The 18,751-nt window shown below is 34.9% G+C and overlaps 2 protein-coding genes across 2 annotated transcripts in view; one reads left to right on the forward strand and one right to left on the reverse strand.

The window, feature by feature from the left end:
* The window catches only part of cnn (phosphodiesterase 4D interacting protein centrosomin), a 41,266-nt gene extending 30,614 nt beyond the window's left edge, over positions 1–10,652 (forward strand). The window contains exons 14-21 of the mRNA XM_072299856.1: positions 267–640; positions 1,465–1,693; positions 2,272–2,630; positions 4,220–4,399; positions 5,457–5,648; positions 6,366–6,509; positions 7,243–7,339; positions 7,830–10,652. Coding sequence (XP_072155957.1) covers positions 267–640; positions 1,465–1,693; positions 2,272–2,630; positions 4,220–4,399; positions 5,457–5,648; positions 6,366–6,509; positions 7,243–7,339; positions 7,830–8,083 — 1,829 coding nt within the window. The 3' untranslated portion in view covers positions 8,084–10,652. The remainder of the gene's footprint in view (positions 1–266; positions 641–1,464; positions 1,694–2,271; positions 2,631–4,219; positions 4,400–5,456; positions 5,649–6,365; positions 6,510–7,242; positions 7,340–7,829) is intronic.
* An 899-nt stretch (positions 10,653–11,551) lies between these two features.
* On the reverse strand, positions 11,552–18,719 carry LOC109035198 (uncharacterized). The gene is made up of 4 exons (XM_019048753.2): positions 18,355–18,719; positions 16,633–16,978; positions 15,098–15,243; positions 11,552–14,131 (listed from the first exon to the last, which is right to left on the reverse strand). Exons 1-4 carry the CDS (start codon positions 18,509–18,511, stop codon positions 13,920–13,922), a joined length of 861 nt encoding a protein of 286 aa, XP_018904298.2. The 5' UTR covers positions 18,512–18,719; the 3' UTR covers positions 11,552–13,919.
* Between the last annotated feature and the right edge of the window lie 32 nt (positions 18,720–18,751).

Here is an 18,751-nt window from a genome sequence, read left to right on the forward strand (position 1 = left end):
ATGCCCTGGTAGTAGGTAAGGAAATACTATTCGAATGGAACGCAATTGCTTTCTTTCTTCGGTTGTGTATTTAAAGCAATCTTAAAAAAAACAGATCAACTGAATTTTGACTGAATGAAATTGGTAGTTTTAGAAAAAAATGTAAACAAAAATCATAACTAAGAAACACTTTTATCTGAGGAGCTAAAGGTGATTTTAAAATTTCCATATTATGAGAATGAATGTTCCCTTCAAACATATACATCAGTGTCTTATCGAATTTTCAGCACAACTAGCTGAATCCACCTCAGAGCTTGGATCCCTCTCTCAACTCAAAAATGACTACAATGCAATGACGCAAGAGCTTTCTCAAGTCAAATCAGCCCTGGCGGAAGAGAAGACTGCCCATGCAGCCACGCAGGAAACGGTCTCACAACTTCGCGTTGAGATCAAACAAGTACAAGCGCATATTCAAACGCAAAAGGAATGCATCCTGGAAAAGGAGTGTGCCCTCTTGGAGGCCCAGAACAGACTCAAAGAGTGTGCAATTGAGTTTGAGCTTCGCACCAAGGAAACGCAAGAGTGGAATGAAAAGCGTGTGAAAGAAGTTGAGAACAGTCTGTGTGAGGCAACAGCTAAACTCCATGCAGCTGAGGCCAAGGTATGATTCTTAATTATGTGTAATTAACGATCAAAGTTTCAAACAAACAATTTTGTTTCAAGGGTGGATATTCTGATGATTGAAAATTTTTTCTTGCGATTCGTCATAAAAATGCCCACCTATCCACTCACTCACTAATTTTTTTCCATAGATACACATGCTCTTAAGTCTAAAAACAAACTTGTTGAACATCTGCAGTAATTATTTCTAAGCCAGATACGAAACTTAAAATAACTGATTGACACTGCTGAAAAGTGAACACACATAATTGACAAACCATTTACAAAATTAAATGGAAAAAATCAGTAGAGCTTTGCAAACTTCTCACCTTATCGCAATGAAAGTAACAGAACCACTGAACAAAGGCAAATGATGTCATCAAAATCTACAGCCAAAATTAATAAAAAAGAAAGTCACTAAACACAAGGAGACAAATGTTTGCAATCCCAAAAGAATTAAACGTTTTACAGACTTTTGATTTTATATTTTGCCCATAAAATTTAGCTGGCTTAAGACTAATGATCAAAATCCAAAATTTAAATTGTCTGCACATATTGATTTTTTTCTACATCAAAAAAATTCAATATTTTAGCTTCTTGTAATATCTCCAAAAATCATTCTAGGTAAGGGAACTACAAGCTTACTGCCCTTATTCAGAAATATTTTCAAACTCCCTGAATTCATTCAGCCCATATTTTGTACTTTTCAATGTATTCAAATTGGTTATAGTTATTTGTTGAAAGTTTTCTTTTAGATGGATATTTCAAAACTTTGTTCCACTTCTAAATTTGTTCAATTTGTTTGTTTGTTTTTTTTAAATAAAGGTAGAGGAGTTGTCTGGGCGGCTCATGATAACAGAAAGAGAATTCCGTGAGACAGAACGCAAGCTTGAAGAGACAAAGATGCGTCTCGGCCAACGAGAAAGCGAGGCTATGACATTACGGCGTGAGGTTGGCACTCTGAGGTCAGAGGCAAATGAGACCAAAATGCTTTTGGACCAACGAGAGACTGAACTGAACACACTTAAGGCGCAATGTGAAAAAGAAGTTACTGGTTAGTTTAAATTTTTTTCCAATTAATTTTTTCAGGTAGAATGTGCAATGTGAGTATCAATGTTATGTATATCTTCAAGGCATCCAGCAACCTAGAGAAGTCAGGAATTCATAGGTTAAGTCAGGGAATTTTGGGAGCAGCATGTCATCCTAGCAGCCTAATCAAAATGAAAAAATTCCAAATGAGAACTTTTTTCAGGGAAAGTCAAATAATTCGGAAATTTTGGAGTGGGAGAAAAGCAAAAAATGTCAGGGAATCGAAAAATTATGAAATTTTAGGAACCCTGATACATGATCTATTTAAATTGAATCAGAAATGGCTGGAAACTCAAGAAACAATTGAACACTATAAAATACAAAACTCAACCCGATGAAAAAAGAATACAGGGAGACAACACTCAAAAAACTTAGGACAACAAGGACATCTTGTCAATAGAACAGACAAATTAATGAACTAACAGCCTAACCTTCATGGAAGCCTTATCCCAAGACAAGTTGGTATAAATCTCATTCTTAGACTGTAGTACCATTAGCCTTAGCCAATTCTTAGTTTTCAGCAATTTTCCTTTGATTTTGCAGGTTTGAAGTCTGAACTAGAATCCTTCCGTGCAGAAGAAACGCATAATGCAGAGCTCCACCGGCGGGTGCTGATGGAAATGTCCCAACAGATTGAAACTCTCAAACGAGAACGTGCGGAGGCACTTGAATTAGTGCAAACGTGGCGGGCAAAGGTAGATGCCCTCGTCCGTGAAAAAGCAGAAATGGCAGACTGTGTAGATGCCATCAAGGCGGAACAAGAGGTCCGCGCAGAGCAGCTGAATAAAGCAGAGAAAGTGGCGCGCGAGACTGAAGCAGGGCTCCGTTATCAGTTACAGGCTGCTTCATCTCAGTGTGCGTATGCTGAGACTCATACAAGGACCTTGGAGAAACAGTACAAGGTAGGAATGTTACATGTACACTTTTATTCCTTGAGAACTGTACTTCCATGAAGTATTAGCTCCTTTGGTTGGGCGATTTTGTTCATCACAATTGAATACATAAAGTGAAATTATAATGGAGTAATCCTTCAGTTGCAGTGATGTTTGATGTATCTAAGCTATCTTTCCCCTTGGAATATCGGGTGCATGTGATAATATTGGTGGCAGTTTAGGACTTCCATTTTTTGTGTCACTTTTCTTTTCCAAACTTTTCAAATTTAAATCTATTATCATTATCAATAATTGATAGTGTGGGGGCCTTTAAAATGGTCATCTCATTGCCTCGGGGCCATTTTTTCAATTGAAAATTATTGCGGATAAAGAAGTTGAGGACGTTTATCCAAAAATTGAGGTAAAAATAATTTTGAGTGCATTTTGTCTTCGGGTATACTATGTAAGAAATCTATAGACTTGAGTGCCTCACGCTTTTCCCGACTGAATAACAGATATTTCAGATCATTAGTATCCAAAGACTCCGCTTAATTTTCAATTTTGAAGGAGTTCCTTCAAACATACATTCATAAAATACATTCTTAAAATATCCCTTAACTTCTTCATCCATTATTCCTTACAAATATATTTTTCATGGCCGAAAGAGGCCCTAAAGTTAAGAAAACAACTGTGAATACAACCGTTGGTTTACTTTTAAAACCAAATTTTCCACACTTTAATTCAGTGTACACGTTTTTTTTTAAAGCTTTAACTGCTTTTTTTGCACTTCAGACTCAAAGTGGTATTGAGGAATAGGAAAAACTAATAATTTCAATTATCATTCATTTTGTTTAGTCTCATCATTTCCATGAGAAATTTCCATCCAAGAGTGCAGGGTGGAAAAATTTTCCCCAGAATTCCCCTTCTTTTGCATGATTACCTAATGAGAAATGCTATGGCTCTTAAAGTAAAGGAAAAAGTAAGAATTAAAATTGTGGATGAAGATGGATCTCTCTAAACAGTGAAATTTTAAAACAATGGGTACACCCAATTGTCAATTATAGAAATAGAAATTTTGAGCTCACTCACTTTTTTATAAAAGGAACAATTGTTTTGGAGCTGCATGCACACTCCATCATCAGCTCTATCACATCCAAGAATTAAAATGTTCATCAATTTCTCTTTCTGTCTGATCGTGACCGTCAAAAGTATTTATCTGGATATTGGAGATTAACCTCTTACATTCCGTATACATTATGTACAGGGGTGCAGAATTTCCTTGTGTGTCCCAATTACTGTGTGTCAGGACATGTGCCCTTAAATCTTAATCTCCTTAAGTCTCTACAGTTGATGACCTCTCTACGAAGTAGTTTACTCAGTACGCTACGGGTTCTAATGGCCACAATCAACAATCTTTTTTGTGCAGAAGTTTCCATTATAAAGAAATGAAAAAAAAGGGTTTAAATATCAATGAATTTCATCCCCAACCAACCAACATCTGAGACGAGTAAGCGAGTATGATTCTAAACCTCCTGCACCCCTGATTCTGCAACTAAAAATTTTAAAATTTGCTTTGTGGTGGCGGGAATAATGGGCGGGGATTTAACGTGTTTGCCCAGCTGCGTGAACGCGAGTTGAAGTCATGGTTCGCAGAGCGGGAGGCTGAACTCCGCCGGCAGCTGGACCACGCGACACTCACGACTTCCGAGGTAGTGCTAGAAAGGACTCGCCTGGCCAATGACAAACTACGTCTGCAGCAGGAGCTGCGGAACCGCACTCACTACAGCACCGGCAGACATGTAACACCAGCTTTGCACTGAGTGTTGTTGAAATAATTTTAGATACCTTTTGCTAGTAAATGCTACCCTAACATATCTAATGAAAAATCAAAATTACTATGCGTATTATCTGAACCGAAAAATGGATTTCTTGCATCATAATCGATATTTTTTAAATGCCAATTTTCGGTGATATTTTCAATGAAAAATTGGAGTTATTTGAGATTTAATTGATAAAACTGGGTGAAATTGCTCAAATGTTGATGATCCCACCGGTTTTATTGCTATTAAGTGGCATTAAAATTATAACTGCATTTCAATAAATTACAACTTTCCAATTGTAAAATGCCACTTGGGTGGAATTGAAGTCAAGAAATTTCTTCAAGATTCCTTTTCAGAATAGCTTGATAATAAGCATTTACTTTCTCTTCAGCCCTTTTACTTTTTGCATGTGTGTGTGTGTATTTTTAAGCTCATTTACTTTATTCATTTTCTTTCTTCCCTTCTTTTTTATATCTGAAGACAACAATCCTGATTGTTCACTCCGTCTCGCATGTTGCTTATTCTTGTATTATACTTTTATTACTCCAAATTTTCCTATCAGAAATTCAATGAATGATACCATTAGATTAAAAAAATTTAGCTATATCAATTAGATTGTAAGAATGTGCTTAAAAAAGATGAACTTGTTCAAAAATGAGGATCTGTTTGCTTTGATGGAATTAGATAAGCAAAAAAACAAAGATTTTTTTTTTTTTTTTTTTTTTGTCTCTTAAGTCTGCGCTTTATTCATGCCGTTTTTCTCTCTTAATTTCTAAAAACAGAAAGCCCTAAAATCTAGCTCATTTGCTCCAAGTTTGCATTAATTTAATTTACTTTTGGACTTGTACGTTTAGCGTTTATATCCCCTGTTGTGTCAGAGCATTCTCTCTCTAATTTTATTAATTTAAGTGTTTGAAAAAATTAATGCTTTTCAGCAATGTCAGTTTTTATAACAAAATATTTAAGGAAAAAAGTAGGAAAGACTATCTCTGAATGTGCTAACCAAAACATTAATTCGTTTTTATCTTTTTTGCAGGGTGAAGAGCTGGAGCGAGTCAAGCGGGAACTAGAGAGGCGGGTAGCTGAACTAGAGGCAGCCAATGGGGAACTAGAATCCAAGCTTGCCAACTTGTATGTCTACAAAGAGTCGTACTCGGATGGCGAAGCCACCTCAGCCGGCGAGGAATCACTCCTGGGCAGTCCTGTACAGATAGCACCGCTGAATGTTGTAAGTTTCTTCAAATTTTTGAAACTTAATTTTGTTTGTTAGTTGCTTATTGACCGAACCTGATGAGAGTTTCAGGAATATAAGAGTTTCATAAACATTAATATAAAAGGTTGCTAAAAATATAAATATAAGAGTTTCATAATCATACATGTCTTCAGTATCAAATATTTTATTTTTGCTTTCCTGTAACGAAGCAAAATAAAATAATTTAGTCCTTGACCTATTGACCTGAGTCTTGCGCACAATTTTTTTTGTACTAAGACTTGTACTTCAAAAATAAGACTTTGCAACTAATCAGGTCTGGATTAGGATCCCCAATAAAATTAATCAGTAGAGCAATATTAGACAGTTAAACAGTGAAATTTCATACTGATCTCAACTGATGTCAGTAGAATATTTGATTGATGTCAGTTAAGATCAGTAGAGAATTGAATTGTTTACCTGGCATTTTGACACCGTTCTCCTGGTCCTTTTTCGTAGGGGTCCCTCTCATAAACCAAAAAATTAGTGAATACGTACATCAACTTTTGCCGTTTTAAAATCTTGAAATTTCTTTTTACTATTTTACTGTCCCTATTTATTTAGAGTATGTTAACGCCTGAAAATTGAAGAAATTCACTCTGATTTTGAGCCAAAAGAATTACGCAATAGTTTGGCGTCATTTCTTTGGCTATAATAGTTCAGAGTTATTTTAATTACCTTCCTTTTGTATTTCAGGATACTGTGAATGATGCTCAAACATCACAAAGGCTGAAAACTTGCATTTCAACCCTGACCTATAACCACATTTACTTACGGCAGCGGAGTAATGAAAACTCATCAGACTATGTCTCGGATCAGGAACTTGCGCTGCCATTGCAGGTATTTCCCTAACTTTTGCTTTTTTTAGTGAAAAATATCCAGAGCAATACAACTTGCGGGCTAATTATTGAAATTTTAAAGCAGCCCAATAAGACATCAAAATGCGATTTATTTCATGGTTAAGAGAGGGTCTTGTCCTGTCAGGCGGCCGACATACATAGTTTCAATGTTCTGGTGGATGAGCTAGCGCGGAATAGTTAATTATTTTTATCATGCCATCTTTTAGAAAAATTCCTCTGAAAAATTACCTGGATTGATGTTGAAACATAGTTTAAACTACTTATCTGTGATTTATTAGAAACATACTCATGAAGGCAGTACAATCGTAAAGAGAGAATTGAAGACTTGTACATGATGACATTTTATTCAAGAAGCCCTCAAATTTAGATGAGCAAAGTCAAAATATAAGGAAGATTGCATCTCAACAGGTCTCATTGTGGATTAGATTATTTTTCTTGTGACAAAGCTTTTTTGCAAGAGGATATTTTGCCATTATTTGCTATTTTTCCATTGAAGTGGATGTTTAGTTTCAAAATCTGTCTTTACATCAAAGTATGCTTTATTTAGCTGGTGAAAGTCTCAAAATGTGTACAAATCTCAAATGTGACTTTTTCACCATCATGTTCCATGATTTTTCTTACCTTAGAACTTTTTACAAATTGTATTCTTTAGACAATTTTTTTCTGAGGTCAATTGACTTCACAATCTGGTACTTATTCCTTTTTCTGTACAGATGACGGAGAAAAATATGGATGTGGGAACATGCTCACCAGATCTTGGGATAGAGAGTGACCAAGGCCGTGCCTCTTCCAGCGACCAAGTCACACTCTGTAAGTATCAAGCACCAAGCAAGCAAGTTCATTTCAAAAGCAATGTAAATTACTAGTTTTTTTTTATTTAAAAAAAAAATAATAATCCTCTATCAATGCTGTGATTTTTTAAACTAAGAAGTCAGGATGAGTACAGTATTTTGAATTAGCTAAAGTTGATACTTGTCAGAAAAAGAACTCTATCAAAATATCATGTATGTTCAAATGAAGAGAAAAGACGAACACCACAAGAAAATCGAATCAATTCTCTGATGCCCAAAATAAGAAAAATTTGAATTTTAACCGAATGAAAGCACTTTATCAGGACTTAAGTGAATTCAGTATTTCAATGTCAAGAGTTTTTTTGGGGACTTTTTTCAAATTCATGAATGAAAAAACCTAGAATATTATCTATCAACATTTAAATATATTATATAATATTATATTATATTGTATATTTAAATATATTTTTAAAGACCAGATTTTATTTACTTTGATCTCTGATTTCTAGGCAAGAGCAGTTCAGAGGTCGCAAAACTTGAAGAAGAAAATGTTACTCTGCGCAATAAACTGCTGCGCACCAAACAGGCACTTGAAGAGACTCTCAATCAACTGTCAACTGCTAATAAGAAAAAGCGGCAAGTTGAGAGTGCCATCTGTAGGCAGCTTCACAAAACGCACCATATCCTTAAAAAAGCTCGTGTGAACTTGGAACTTCGATCAGAAAGCACGCAACTGGTACAAGAAAGTACCAATCCAAAGTGAATGTTTTGATACCGTTTTTATAAGGCAGATTCTAAGGAAATCTGAATTCAATACAGGTACCATCAAAAACAGCGTTAAAAAGTCATTATGGTCGCAAACTACTTTTTGTTTGTGTATTGAATTTTGCTGATTTGTTTTATAAGGGTTCAAACACAAACGCACAATATTACTGATTCACTCATTTTAAGTCTATTGACTTTGCTTTTTAGATTGATTTTGTGCCAAAACTCTGGATCTCACATTACTTCTGTACAAAGTAAACCCTTGCACAAAAATTTATCTTCTAGATAAAACGTTGTTTGTACCAGTGGAAGTAGTACTGTGTGTGGTGTAAGATTCTCTAGTTAGAGTGAAACTATCTCTCGCATTTATCTTGGCTTCCAACTTAGCATCTCCTCAGAGAATAGCTTATTTTCACGATTAGATAGCGGTGAACAACTAGAATAAAACCGCTACCAAATGACAATTTTTTTTCACTTCTGAAGTTCGCTTCTTCAATTAAGTATTTTATTAATGTGGTGTTTCTACCCATAAGTGTGCCTTTCATTAGCATTTAGCCTCTTGTTTTTATTTTCTATGTAGGTCTTCCTTAGTTAATTCTAGCTTTATGAATTAGACCCAGGGGTCAGTCTGTTTGCTCATCAAAATAATTTGCCCCAAACATATTAGTAATGTATGATCAGATAGCATATTATATCAAGGCTGTAGTATTCATTTGGAATTCTATTAACATGAAAATTGGACAAACACGGAGAAAAATGCATTTTGGCTGAATCCCAGGAGCAGTCTAAAAGTGCTTCTACTAACCTTCCTCAAAGGTAGCAACGGTCATAACAGCACAACCACCTGAGCTACGGTTGTACTGAAACCAATATCAGCTGAAGCACAGTAAGATCCAAGATACCAGCGCTAAAATTTCATGGAAGTAAATATAGACAGCTCGTTGTAGTTCAATTGAATTTCATTTTTCTGCTGAAATTAGATTTTTGTTAACAAACAAAATCCACCCACATGAGCAGGTCTGTGGAAATATATGTTGGTAAAATTGTGTAAAACGATTGTTCGATCGAAGACATTTGTTAATTTCAAAGTCATAATTAAATTTCTTCCTAATTCTTTATTGAGACAGTATTACAATTAAATTAAGCTATGATAAGGCAAAAAGTGACCTTTTTGTGAGAGGATCACTGAAATCAAGGAGATACTCCCAGATTTTATGTTTAGATTTACTTTCTTCCAACACCTTCATGTACAATGATCTTGTGATTTATTTTTAGCGATCAGTTCTTGGAAAGTTGTAGTACTTGAAAATAATGAATATTATCATTTAACACGATTGTTGTTAGACATGAAAATCTCCTTGTCATTGAACATTTTTATTCTAGTTCGTAAGACTTTATTTTTTTTCTCTCAGTCATTACTGCCAAGACTATTTTTATATCGCTATTTTAAGTTTTGTTCAGTTTTTATCTTCCATTTGCGTTTTTGCTGGCAAACTGATAAAATTTCTAGAGGTCCAGATCTTTTTGCACTTTCAACAGTTGAGTGAGTTCAAGCGTTGAGTGTTGTCGAGTTTCATAACTTGAAAATTTGCCTTGAATATTCAATAAATATCACTAAAATTATCAAGCATATTCATCAAATACAACGGAATACATTCCTTGATACTGTAATCAAAGCTTTTTCATTTTTTACCTTCTTAGGTATGTATCAGGAACTTGCGATTATTTTGCCAGTGTGCTAGCATTAAGTTCCTAACCTCAAATACCTATTTACTGTGCTTTATTTGCACCCTCTTCAATTATACCTAGTATGAAATTGATTATGTAGTCACCTTAATAACCTTTTCATCCTGTGAAAGTCTCAATTTCCAATTAGCATGACTCCTAACACTTGAACCGTATGAATTAACATTAGAGTAATATTTTGAATGCGCTTTAATTAAATTTATTCTCTCTTTACCGATATTTTTTAATTTGGATTATTTAATAACTGATCTTTAATGATTATTTTGTATTGTATTTTTCCTTGATTTTCTTTCCTTTTAATTTCCCATCAATTTCAATAATTCTTAATTGAATAATTTCTTTTAAGTTTAACCAGATATTTCTTTAATTTTGCTCTCTAATTGTAATATCCTACTCTCTTATACTATAGCCAGATTGTTGAAATCGAATGTGCTCTTACAAATTCAACAATTTTTTAAGCTGTGTCAACTCTCAGAATTTCATAAATGAGAATCTTTCTCACTGAAATTATATAAAAAATGTTTCTCTTTTTGTCATGTCTGTTAAATATTACATATTCAGAAAACATGCCAAATGTAGTGCAAATTCATCGATTGCGTATTGTTAATGTTGCGCATGATCATTATATTGATTGGCTTCTTGTGGCCAAAGTGTGTATAACTTAATATCAGGTTCAAAAAGTTGTAAATTTGTAAATTTTTGCAGGTTATTCCTGATCTTTGTGTACATTTTGATGATTTTTGTTACCTAATTGTTCATAATTGTAAATGTTTGTAAAGAGTTATTTTATTTACTAAAATACAACTAATTTTGTAACTAAATTTTGTTTTGTCTTTTTAGCCACCTGGATTTCCTGGCATTAAATTCTTTCATTGCTACTTATGCAGTCTTCTGTCTCTGAAAGAAGGTTTTAATTGCTCTTTAATATAAATAATTCTCTCTAGTATAATTAAAAATATGACAAACAAATAAAGAAAAGTTAGGGGGGGGGGGGGAGGATTGCATCAGTCTAATTACACCTCAAGGCAAATCTTTTCAAACAAAAGTAATGTTTTTCTGAAATTCCTGTACTGCCTTTAGGGTAACATCAAAGCTATATATACCTGGGGAAGTTCTTTTTCGAAATCCTATTATAACATCTAATTCCTATTTGCAAATTTTCCCGTCTCAGTGAAGAATATCAAAAATTGAATTCTGTCTTTTGTTAAATTCAACTTTATTTTTAAAGTTTCTTAAGTAATGTTTTTGATGAATTAACAGTGAGGTCTTTGAGGAAGGGGTCATTCGGATTCTGTAACACATCATAACATCTAATTTTTCTTTTTTGCAATGTGTGCGAGCTTGTAAATGATTTCATGTTGTGTCCACTTACCATACCTCAGAGTTTTTAAGTTGCTTATTAGTAATTTGTATGAAGCTGAAGACACAGACGCTTAGACTTCTCTAGACACAATGATTATTCTTTCTATTTTTATCTTCCAAGAATTAAAATTAAAACTGGTGCTTTCATGGGAGTAATTTAATATCTTAAAGTTCCTTTTCTTCTAATTTGGATTAACCTTTGAATTCATAAAATTTTACTGATTAGGGACACCCTGAAACTAACAGAAAATTTTTATTTTAAAATTAATGTAATTTCACTCATTATGGAACTATGAAAATGAAAAAAAAAAGTGTCAAAAACAACCTTCATTTCCAGATTAAGAAAATCTAGACAAAGTATGAGTAAAAAACATAGCTTTATGTATTTACATAAACATCTGAAACATGGTAACAATACAAAACCAACTAGGCAATAACAATAGCTTGGGGTTGTGGCGAAGAAGACACAAAAGTTGGGAAAAAATTGCCATTTTTTAACCACAGCAGTCAAAATGACCCGGCTGGACTACACCTAGAATATGAATAAAACAATGAGTGAAATATCTCAGAAAAAGGTGGGGCTGATGCTGTTAAATTTGCAGATGAAGGAAGGAGAAGTATTATTTACTCTGTTTTGACGAGTTACTAGGTAGGGTAGAAAATAAATTGCCAAAACACATCTTCCGACGTCAAAATTTCTCTCCGAACGTTTGAAACATCAAAAGTTACGATTCAAACTTTTCAGTGTGAAACGCCTTTTGTGTTCAGCAGTTGAAAATTTCCTCTTAAAAAAGTCTTCTAGTGTCAATGTGGCCACTTAGTTAAAACCAGTGTTTTTTTAAGCTGAGATTAATTTCTGGGGCAAACAGCATTTTTTTAACTTGCTTAAAAATACCAAGTATCAGAGTGGAAAAGGTTTCGCGTTTTTCAAAATTAATTAGTTGTTAGTCAAACATAAAGACTCATTTGACCTATTGGATTTTGGTTTTCCGAGAAGCTAAGTTAATGACATTTTTGTAGGAAAAATGTAAAATACTAGTTCTCATTTATCAGTTACTTTGCAACTTTTTGAACATTTTTCGTGTTTTCTGCCTAAAGTTTTGAAGAGGAAGCATATCTCATGGTGCGCAAAATCTCACCTGGTCTGTTGGTCTATAAAATTGATGAAAAGACCAAGGACAAGAAAAAATAAAGTTATGGATGTACTGAGATGTTATTCAAACTGCTGTAACAAGAACGAAGTGAGAATAAATTTGGTACTTTTTCCTTGCTCCTCGGTTATACAAATTAAACAAGAAAAGGCCAAGTAAGTACAAATTTAAACAAATCTTAAAGCTTTGATAGTACATATTTACTTAAAAATAATGCACATGATGATATTATGAGGCGTTGGCTGCAGGAAGGGCCGTCTTGGTTGTGGTGTTTCAGAATATCCTCAGCTAATTTCTAATTATGGAAGATATCTATTGAGTGGATTCTCCAAATTTTTGGTTTAGAGCATTGCAAAATCATACAAAATAATAGTAAAAGTTTCAACAAATTACATTTGCTTCACTTACAATGGATGAAACACTAACGAAGATTCAGAGACACCACAATCGAGCAGTGTCCTACCTGCACCCAGGGCTTCATTTATGATGGTATCGCTCTCATTCAGGCGCTGAAAATTTTATCGATGAAGAGCTGGTAAAATTTTTGGTGAACAAAGAAACTGAGGAGTAAGAAAGAGCTGGAAGATAAAATGTCTAATATAATAGGCAAACCTGAAATTGAAGCTGGATATTGACTGCATATTTCAGTCAAAATTCCACCACATACAAGGAGCAAAGCAAGATCGTAAACTTTTACGGGCAACAAGGTAAGTTGTAAAACTCTTTCTATCAGGTTTTTCACACTTTTTATGTTTTCCGATTATGCAATTTTTCTTAAATTTGTCATAAAACTCCTTTACTAACTGTTGAAGGATTGCTATTTGTGATCATGAAAAAGTTTTCTGAAGTAAGTTTTGGCAAATTTTACAAATGAAGGTAAAAAAACTTGGTAAGAATGGTTTAAGACTCTGTTAGTATTGAGGGTAGAAACTTGCCAGCTCAAAAAACCTAATGACACATTCTTTGGTAGTCTACAAACTTGGATCATAAAAATTTGATCTGAGAAGCAGTGAAATAAACAATTTTTGCACCTCCTTCAATTGAGACAATATAAAAATATAAAAAAATATCATGAACTTTAACATTACTTCAAAAGACATCTTGAGAATTTGATACAATACAACAACTCAGGTCAATTTTCAGGATGCTGTTTCCTCTCAATATCAGACCTCCGACACATGGCTTTTAAACCTCAAAACACCTCCTGGCGAGTCTGGGAATCTTCATACGTAATATCAACATACTTGTCAATTTTGATTAATTGTGTTAAAAGCCAGAATGAAGTTGCACCAAATTGTTTAAGTATGAGTCCTGAACTGAAAGACACGCCTTAGAATATGATAACAGTTGATCAACAGCTTCGTTTAAGATCCTTGATCTGTATTAAATATTGCGATGGCACCTATACTAACATCTACGTCCCTGACAACACACTCAAACTTAAAAACCTATCACAACTCTATAATTCTTCAAGGTTTGCATTGAGCCAACAACTTAGAAAAATTCCACTCCTTGCTGTCAAAGCACCATGCCATCGTTCCGCTTGGATGTGAGTGAAGTTAAAGTCAAAGGAGACTATTTCTTGTTCTGCTTGCTTAGTTCTTTTTTGACATCAGCCATTTGTGATAACATGCGTTCCTTTTTCTCCATCAAATTTCCTTTGAATGTGTCACGTTTTTCCATGAATTGATCCTTTGTTTCAGAGTACATTTGCTGGATCTTCTTGCTATCAACTGGTTTGATCAAACCATGCCTCACTAAGTGTTTGATAGTCATTGTAGTTCCACCTGAAAAAAAAGAAAAAGGGAGATATCATTAGAATATTTTTTCTTCAAACATATACAATATACACAGTGCTGCCTGTATATTGAAAGTCAATTCAACAATTTTTCACTTCGATAGTCAAGCTGCTTGTTTGGAACATGATTTCTCGACTGAAAGTTGCGAAATCTAATCATTAAATTCGGCTACAAGTGGGGATAATGATGTACAAAACTCAAGCTGTGCGCAAGCTGAGCCTATTCTACAGCAGCTTCAAGCCATCCTTACTTCCTGAACAGGACAAACCATTAATCAGTGATCGAATAACCAAGTCATCATTCTTGCCCCAACTTGCAGTCAGCCACAAAACTGCCAACAAAATTCAGGCCCCAGAGTATGATTAACAATTTTAATAATAATCTAAGTCTAAGGATCAAAAAGACATTAAGTGAAAACTATCATTTTTGCACACATGCATCACTTTTGAAATGTGAGTTTCGAGGGCTCTTTCAGGCATTTACTTTCTCCTTCATTATTTTATAACATTAGATAAGGCTGATCTGGCACTGAAGCCTGTAAGAATCTCATGTTGTACTTCACTTCATTGCCAAAAGTTTCGGAGAAACTGAATTAATTTCCAATGTATGGCTTTTTCGATGATTTTGATAAGGATTGATGCAGGTTTGGTAAGTTTAAAATTGTTCATATTTCTCACGTTATCCTTTTTGTGTGCCTGTGAGACTACTGTGTGATAAACAGTGTGTCTAACGGTTAAATGCTGCTAAAGTAATTATCCTTTTAATGAGCAAATGTTCTTTTTCCAGCACACATTAATGAATGATGACTCAACACGCAATTTCACATTGATGAGAGTATATTGGTGCCTGCTGCTTAGAGAAATGTATTCATCGGCAACTATAAAAGAATACAAATTTAAAAAAAGGATGTGAAAAATTGAAATTTTGAGAGAAGTTTCAAGTTGGATAACTTACCTAGAGTGACTGAGTAACGCACGGGAGTGGCAATTTTATACATTGTATATGCAACAGCGACATAGCCGGTCTGCGAATTCCGCATCATGTCGATTATTTTTTGTGTGGCTCCAACTGACTCTAGGAATGCAGGTATGTCAATGCCACTGAAAAAGTAATTCAAATTTATGCAGGTAACGGAATTTGAGGCAAAAACATATGATACAACTAAATGAGCTCATTTTTGACTTACTTATTTTGAAAATTAGGTTAAAGACTTCAATTGAAAAATTGAGTTTTTTTAAACTTTTCTCCAAGACTATTTTAGGATTTTCCTTTGGAAATTGCAATGATTGTAGTTGGTTGCAAAGCAGCTAATTAGAGAAAACACTAATCGTGGTGAATGTTCACTGATTTATGTACATGGAAACACGTGAAGTATTGAGGTAAAGCTACAACAATATTTTTTGCAGAACTGGTTGGTTGCAGGGCTGCGAGGTTGTTTTGCGAGGTGAGTTTCAATGGTTCTTCAAGGCTTTTACATAATTTTTTTCGGAATTGTTTATCCTTTTCTAACAAAATGAGCTGGATTTTGTACAACTTAAAAATATAAAAAAATACTTTTTTGCCCATCAAAAAACGGCAAAAATGAGGCTGTTACAAGATCCAGGAATTGCCTTAGAAAATTTGTGAGAGAGGTCCAATGGGAATCAGCAAAGGAGATACAGATATTATGAAACGTACGCAAGTTAAGTATGGTACTAAATTTTAGTTGCAATTGCAAGGAGTAGCTTAATTGTCCTTACAAACAAATGGCATAGCAATTATAGGAGCAAGCACCAAGGGTAGTTTGATGTTCTTCCAGATTTTTTTTTTCTTCTAGAAAACCAAACGTTTGAAAATGAAAAATTATGATACAACACTGACAGGTACGACAGGAAAGCTTTCAATAATTGTAATATAGTGCTTACATGCTACGAGGTGGATGCCTAATTCTGATGTGATATCTTATCAAATTTGTGTGATAACACCAAAGAGAAAATAAGAGCCCGCACTGAATAGGGAAAAAGCGTGACTGCCTGATCCTGGTCTGAGATTCCTGCGCTTGCTTTTCAGCTAATCAGACCCCTGACGACCACTTTCGAATTCCTTATGGAAAATAACATGGGGAATCGAAACCATGTGTTTTTTTTTTAATTCAGTCAATTTATTGGCAAAAATATGTTCAACCCTGACTTCTTGGGGATCTAGTGTTTTGATTGATGTATAATACATGCCACCTTCTCCAAAAGACACCGAAGATCTTGATTTTTGAAATTTCGATTTTCTTCCATTTGAGTTAGCAGGACAGTCATCGACTCAAATGGAGGAAAATTGAAATTCTAAAAATCAACATCTTCGGTGTTTTTCGGAGAGGGTGGCATGTATTATACATCAATCAAAACGCTACATCTCCAAGAATTCAATATTCAATGTGGGCTCTTATTTTCTCTTTGGATAACACATTAATCCTCACTGATCATGAATAGAAATGACAATTATTAATAGCATGTTACCTGGAGGCAATATAGTAGAACATGCCACCCCAGCCAATCGATGTGACGACATGTACTGGAATCAAGACATACCAATAGTTCTTGTACATAAGTTTGAATCGCTGGTATAGGGACATCTTTTCCTCAGGTATATCATCACTACCTTTTGAAATTTCTTCTTTGCTTGACTCTTTCTCTCCTGCTTCGGTGGACTTGCTTCTTGACCAGAACTGTCGACAGTTCCCATGATTGGCATAAAACTGCCGAGAAGATACAAGGTCCTGGGGTGCTAGCACAGGATTGTATGAGAGTGTGCGGTATGAGAAAGAATCAACCAAGGTGATAGGCAAAGAGCAACAGGAACAGTCTGAAAAAAATAAAATTCCTTAAATTCTTCTTTGTTTGCATAGTACAGGACAATATTGATATAGAATAAAATCAATAAATTACAAACAATGACATTTTAAAAATAGAAATTAACACTCACAGGGGATGATGAGGCCTAAGTAACCCAAAAACTGACGGAGCAGATGAAAACGATGCCAAAACTTCAGATTCCAATATGTGACATATATTAAAATTTTAATATTACTTATAAAAGTAATGATAGTTAAACCTCATGTAACAATTGGATAGTTACAATAGTTGCGTTGAAGAAGTAAACTTTCTGTTGGCGTAGGATGCTCAACGCTAACGGATATCACTAGACCATTGACTTACCTGTTGGGAAACGCGTTGTCGGTTGTCTCTGTTGACTAAAAACTGTTGTGTTTTGAGTGCACAATTACATTTAGAGGTTAGCTCAATGCTCTCAACTATCTCCTGAGACAGATGACTTGTTGACTTCCGTTTGGTAAACGTCCAGGACATCGGGCAATCCAAACGGAGTCGAACAACGCTAAGCATTTGGAATCGGGTAATTCCGTTGCCCAGCGGTCCTAAACAGTTTACTTCGACAATGCAGCTAATACTTATAGAGGAGCAACTGAAGAGGTAACATTTACTCATCACACAATAGTAATTGCGAAAATTTACTATGGATCATAGATATTTATTTATGATTGTTCGCTGTATGCATCCAGTTGCTTATTAGCCAATGTTCGCTCTTAAACATCACAGCTCTGTCTCACCTCTTGTCACTGCTTTTTGATGCACTTGCCATTACGAACAAAAGTTAAGATCGAGCACATTGGGATTGAAAGCTGGATCCAAGGCTCAGTATAAGAGGATGTAGCAAACTGGAGCGACTTGCAAAGCTTTCGGACATTTACGGCCAGGGAAAAAAAATCGATAATTATCAGTTTTTGTAACTTTTGGACCTATTAAATTGAAGAGGTGAAGAAAATCTAATCAGCTTCCAAGATGTAACTCCAAGATAAGCTTGCACTGATTTGTGCAATGATTGGATGATAAAGAAAAGAGGGCAATTTTGCGCTAAGTAGGTTTTGGTGGGCATCCTACATTCGTGCTAGGAAGTCGCTATGTGTTTTCTGTAAATGTTTCAGTGAATTTTTTTCCGAATGGCGAGAAAATTCACTGAAATATTTACTTATGTGGAAACTAGCGAGATCTTCACCAGGAGGACAATCGCCTGTGGAAATTTTGAACCTTATTTGTTTAGAATGCCCAGAAATCATTCTTAGATGTCCAGGGTCATGATTTTTGCCTTTCTAGAGTCAGAGAAGACCAGCATTAAGGAAAAAGAACAAGCGCAGGGATTGAAAATTGGAAACCAGAACTCACAGGAGGAGGAGTGGAAGAAACTTCTGATTGCTGGGTGGCTGGTTGGAGAGAGTCTTAATTCTGTAAGAGGACCATTAATCTCCAGTTGACTGCTGGTCAGCTTCGGCAGCAGTAATTTTCTTTGAAGGAGCAGTCTAGCGGTCTTTAAGAACTTCATCTTCGTGAGGCACTGACTGAACTACTAAAACTTGAACAAACCATGCGATAACACGAAGGTTAGGGCACTGATCGATAAGTGACAATAGGGACACGAGGAAAAGAGAACATTTTTACTCAATCACATGACTCGGAAATTCGTCGAAAGTCGTAACGAAATCAAATTTACAAAAAGTAATCGGATTCGAATAAGACATTGGGAAGCCGAATCAAATGCATTAACCTAAAATTCGGGGGATGT

Source organism: Bemisia tabaci, chromosome 4, assembly GCF_918797505.1.
Source record: "Bemisia tabaci chromosome 4, PGI_BMITA_v3".
Lineage (NCBI taxonomy): Eukaryota > Metazoa > Arthropoda > Insecta > Hemiptera > Aleyrodidae > Bemisia > Bemisia tabaci.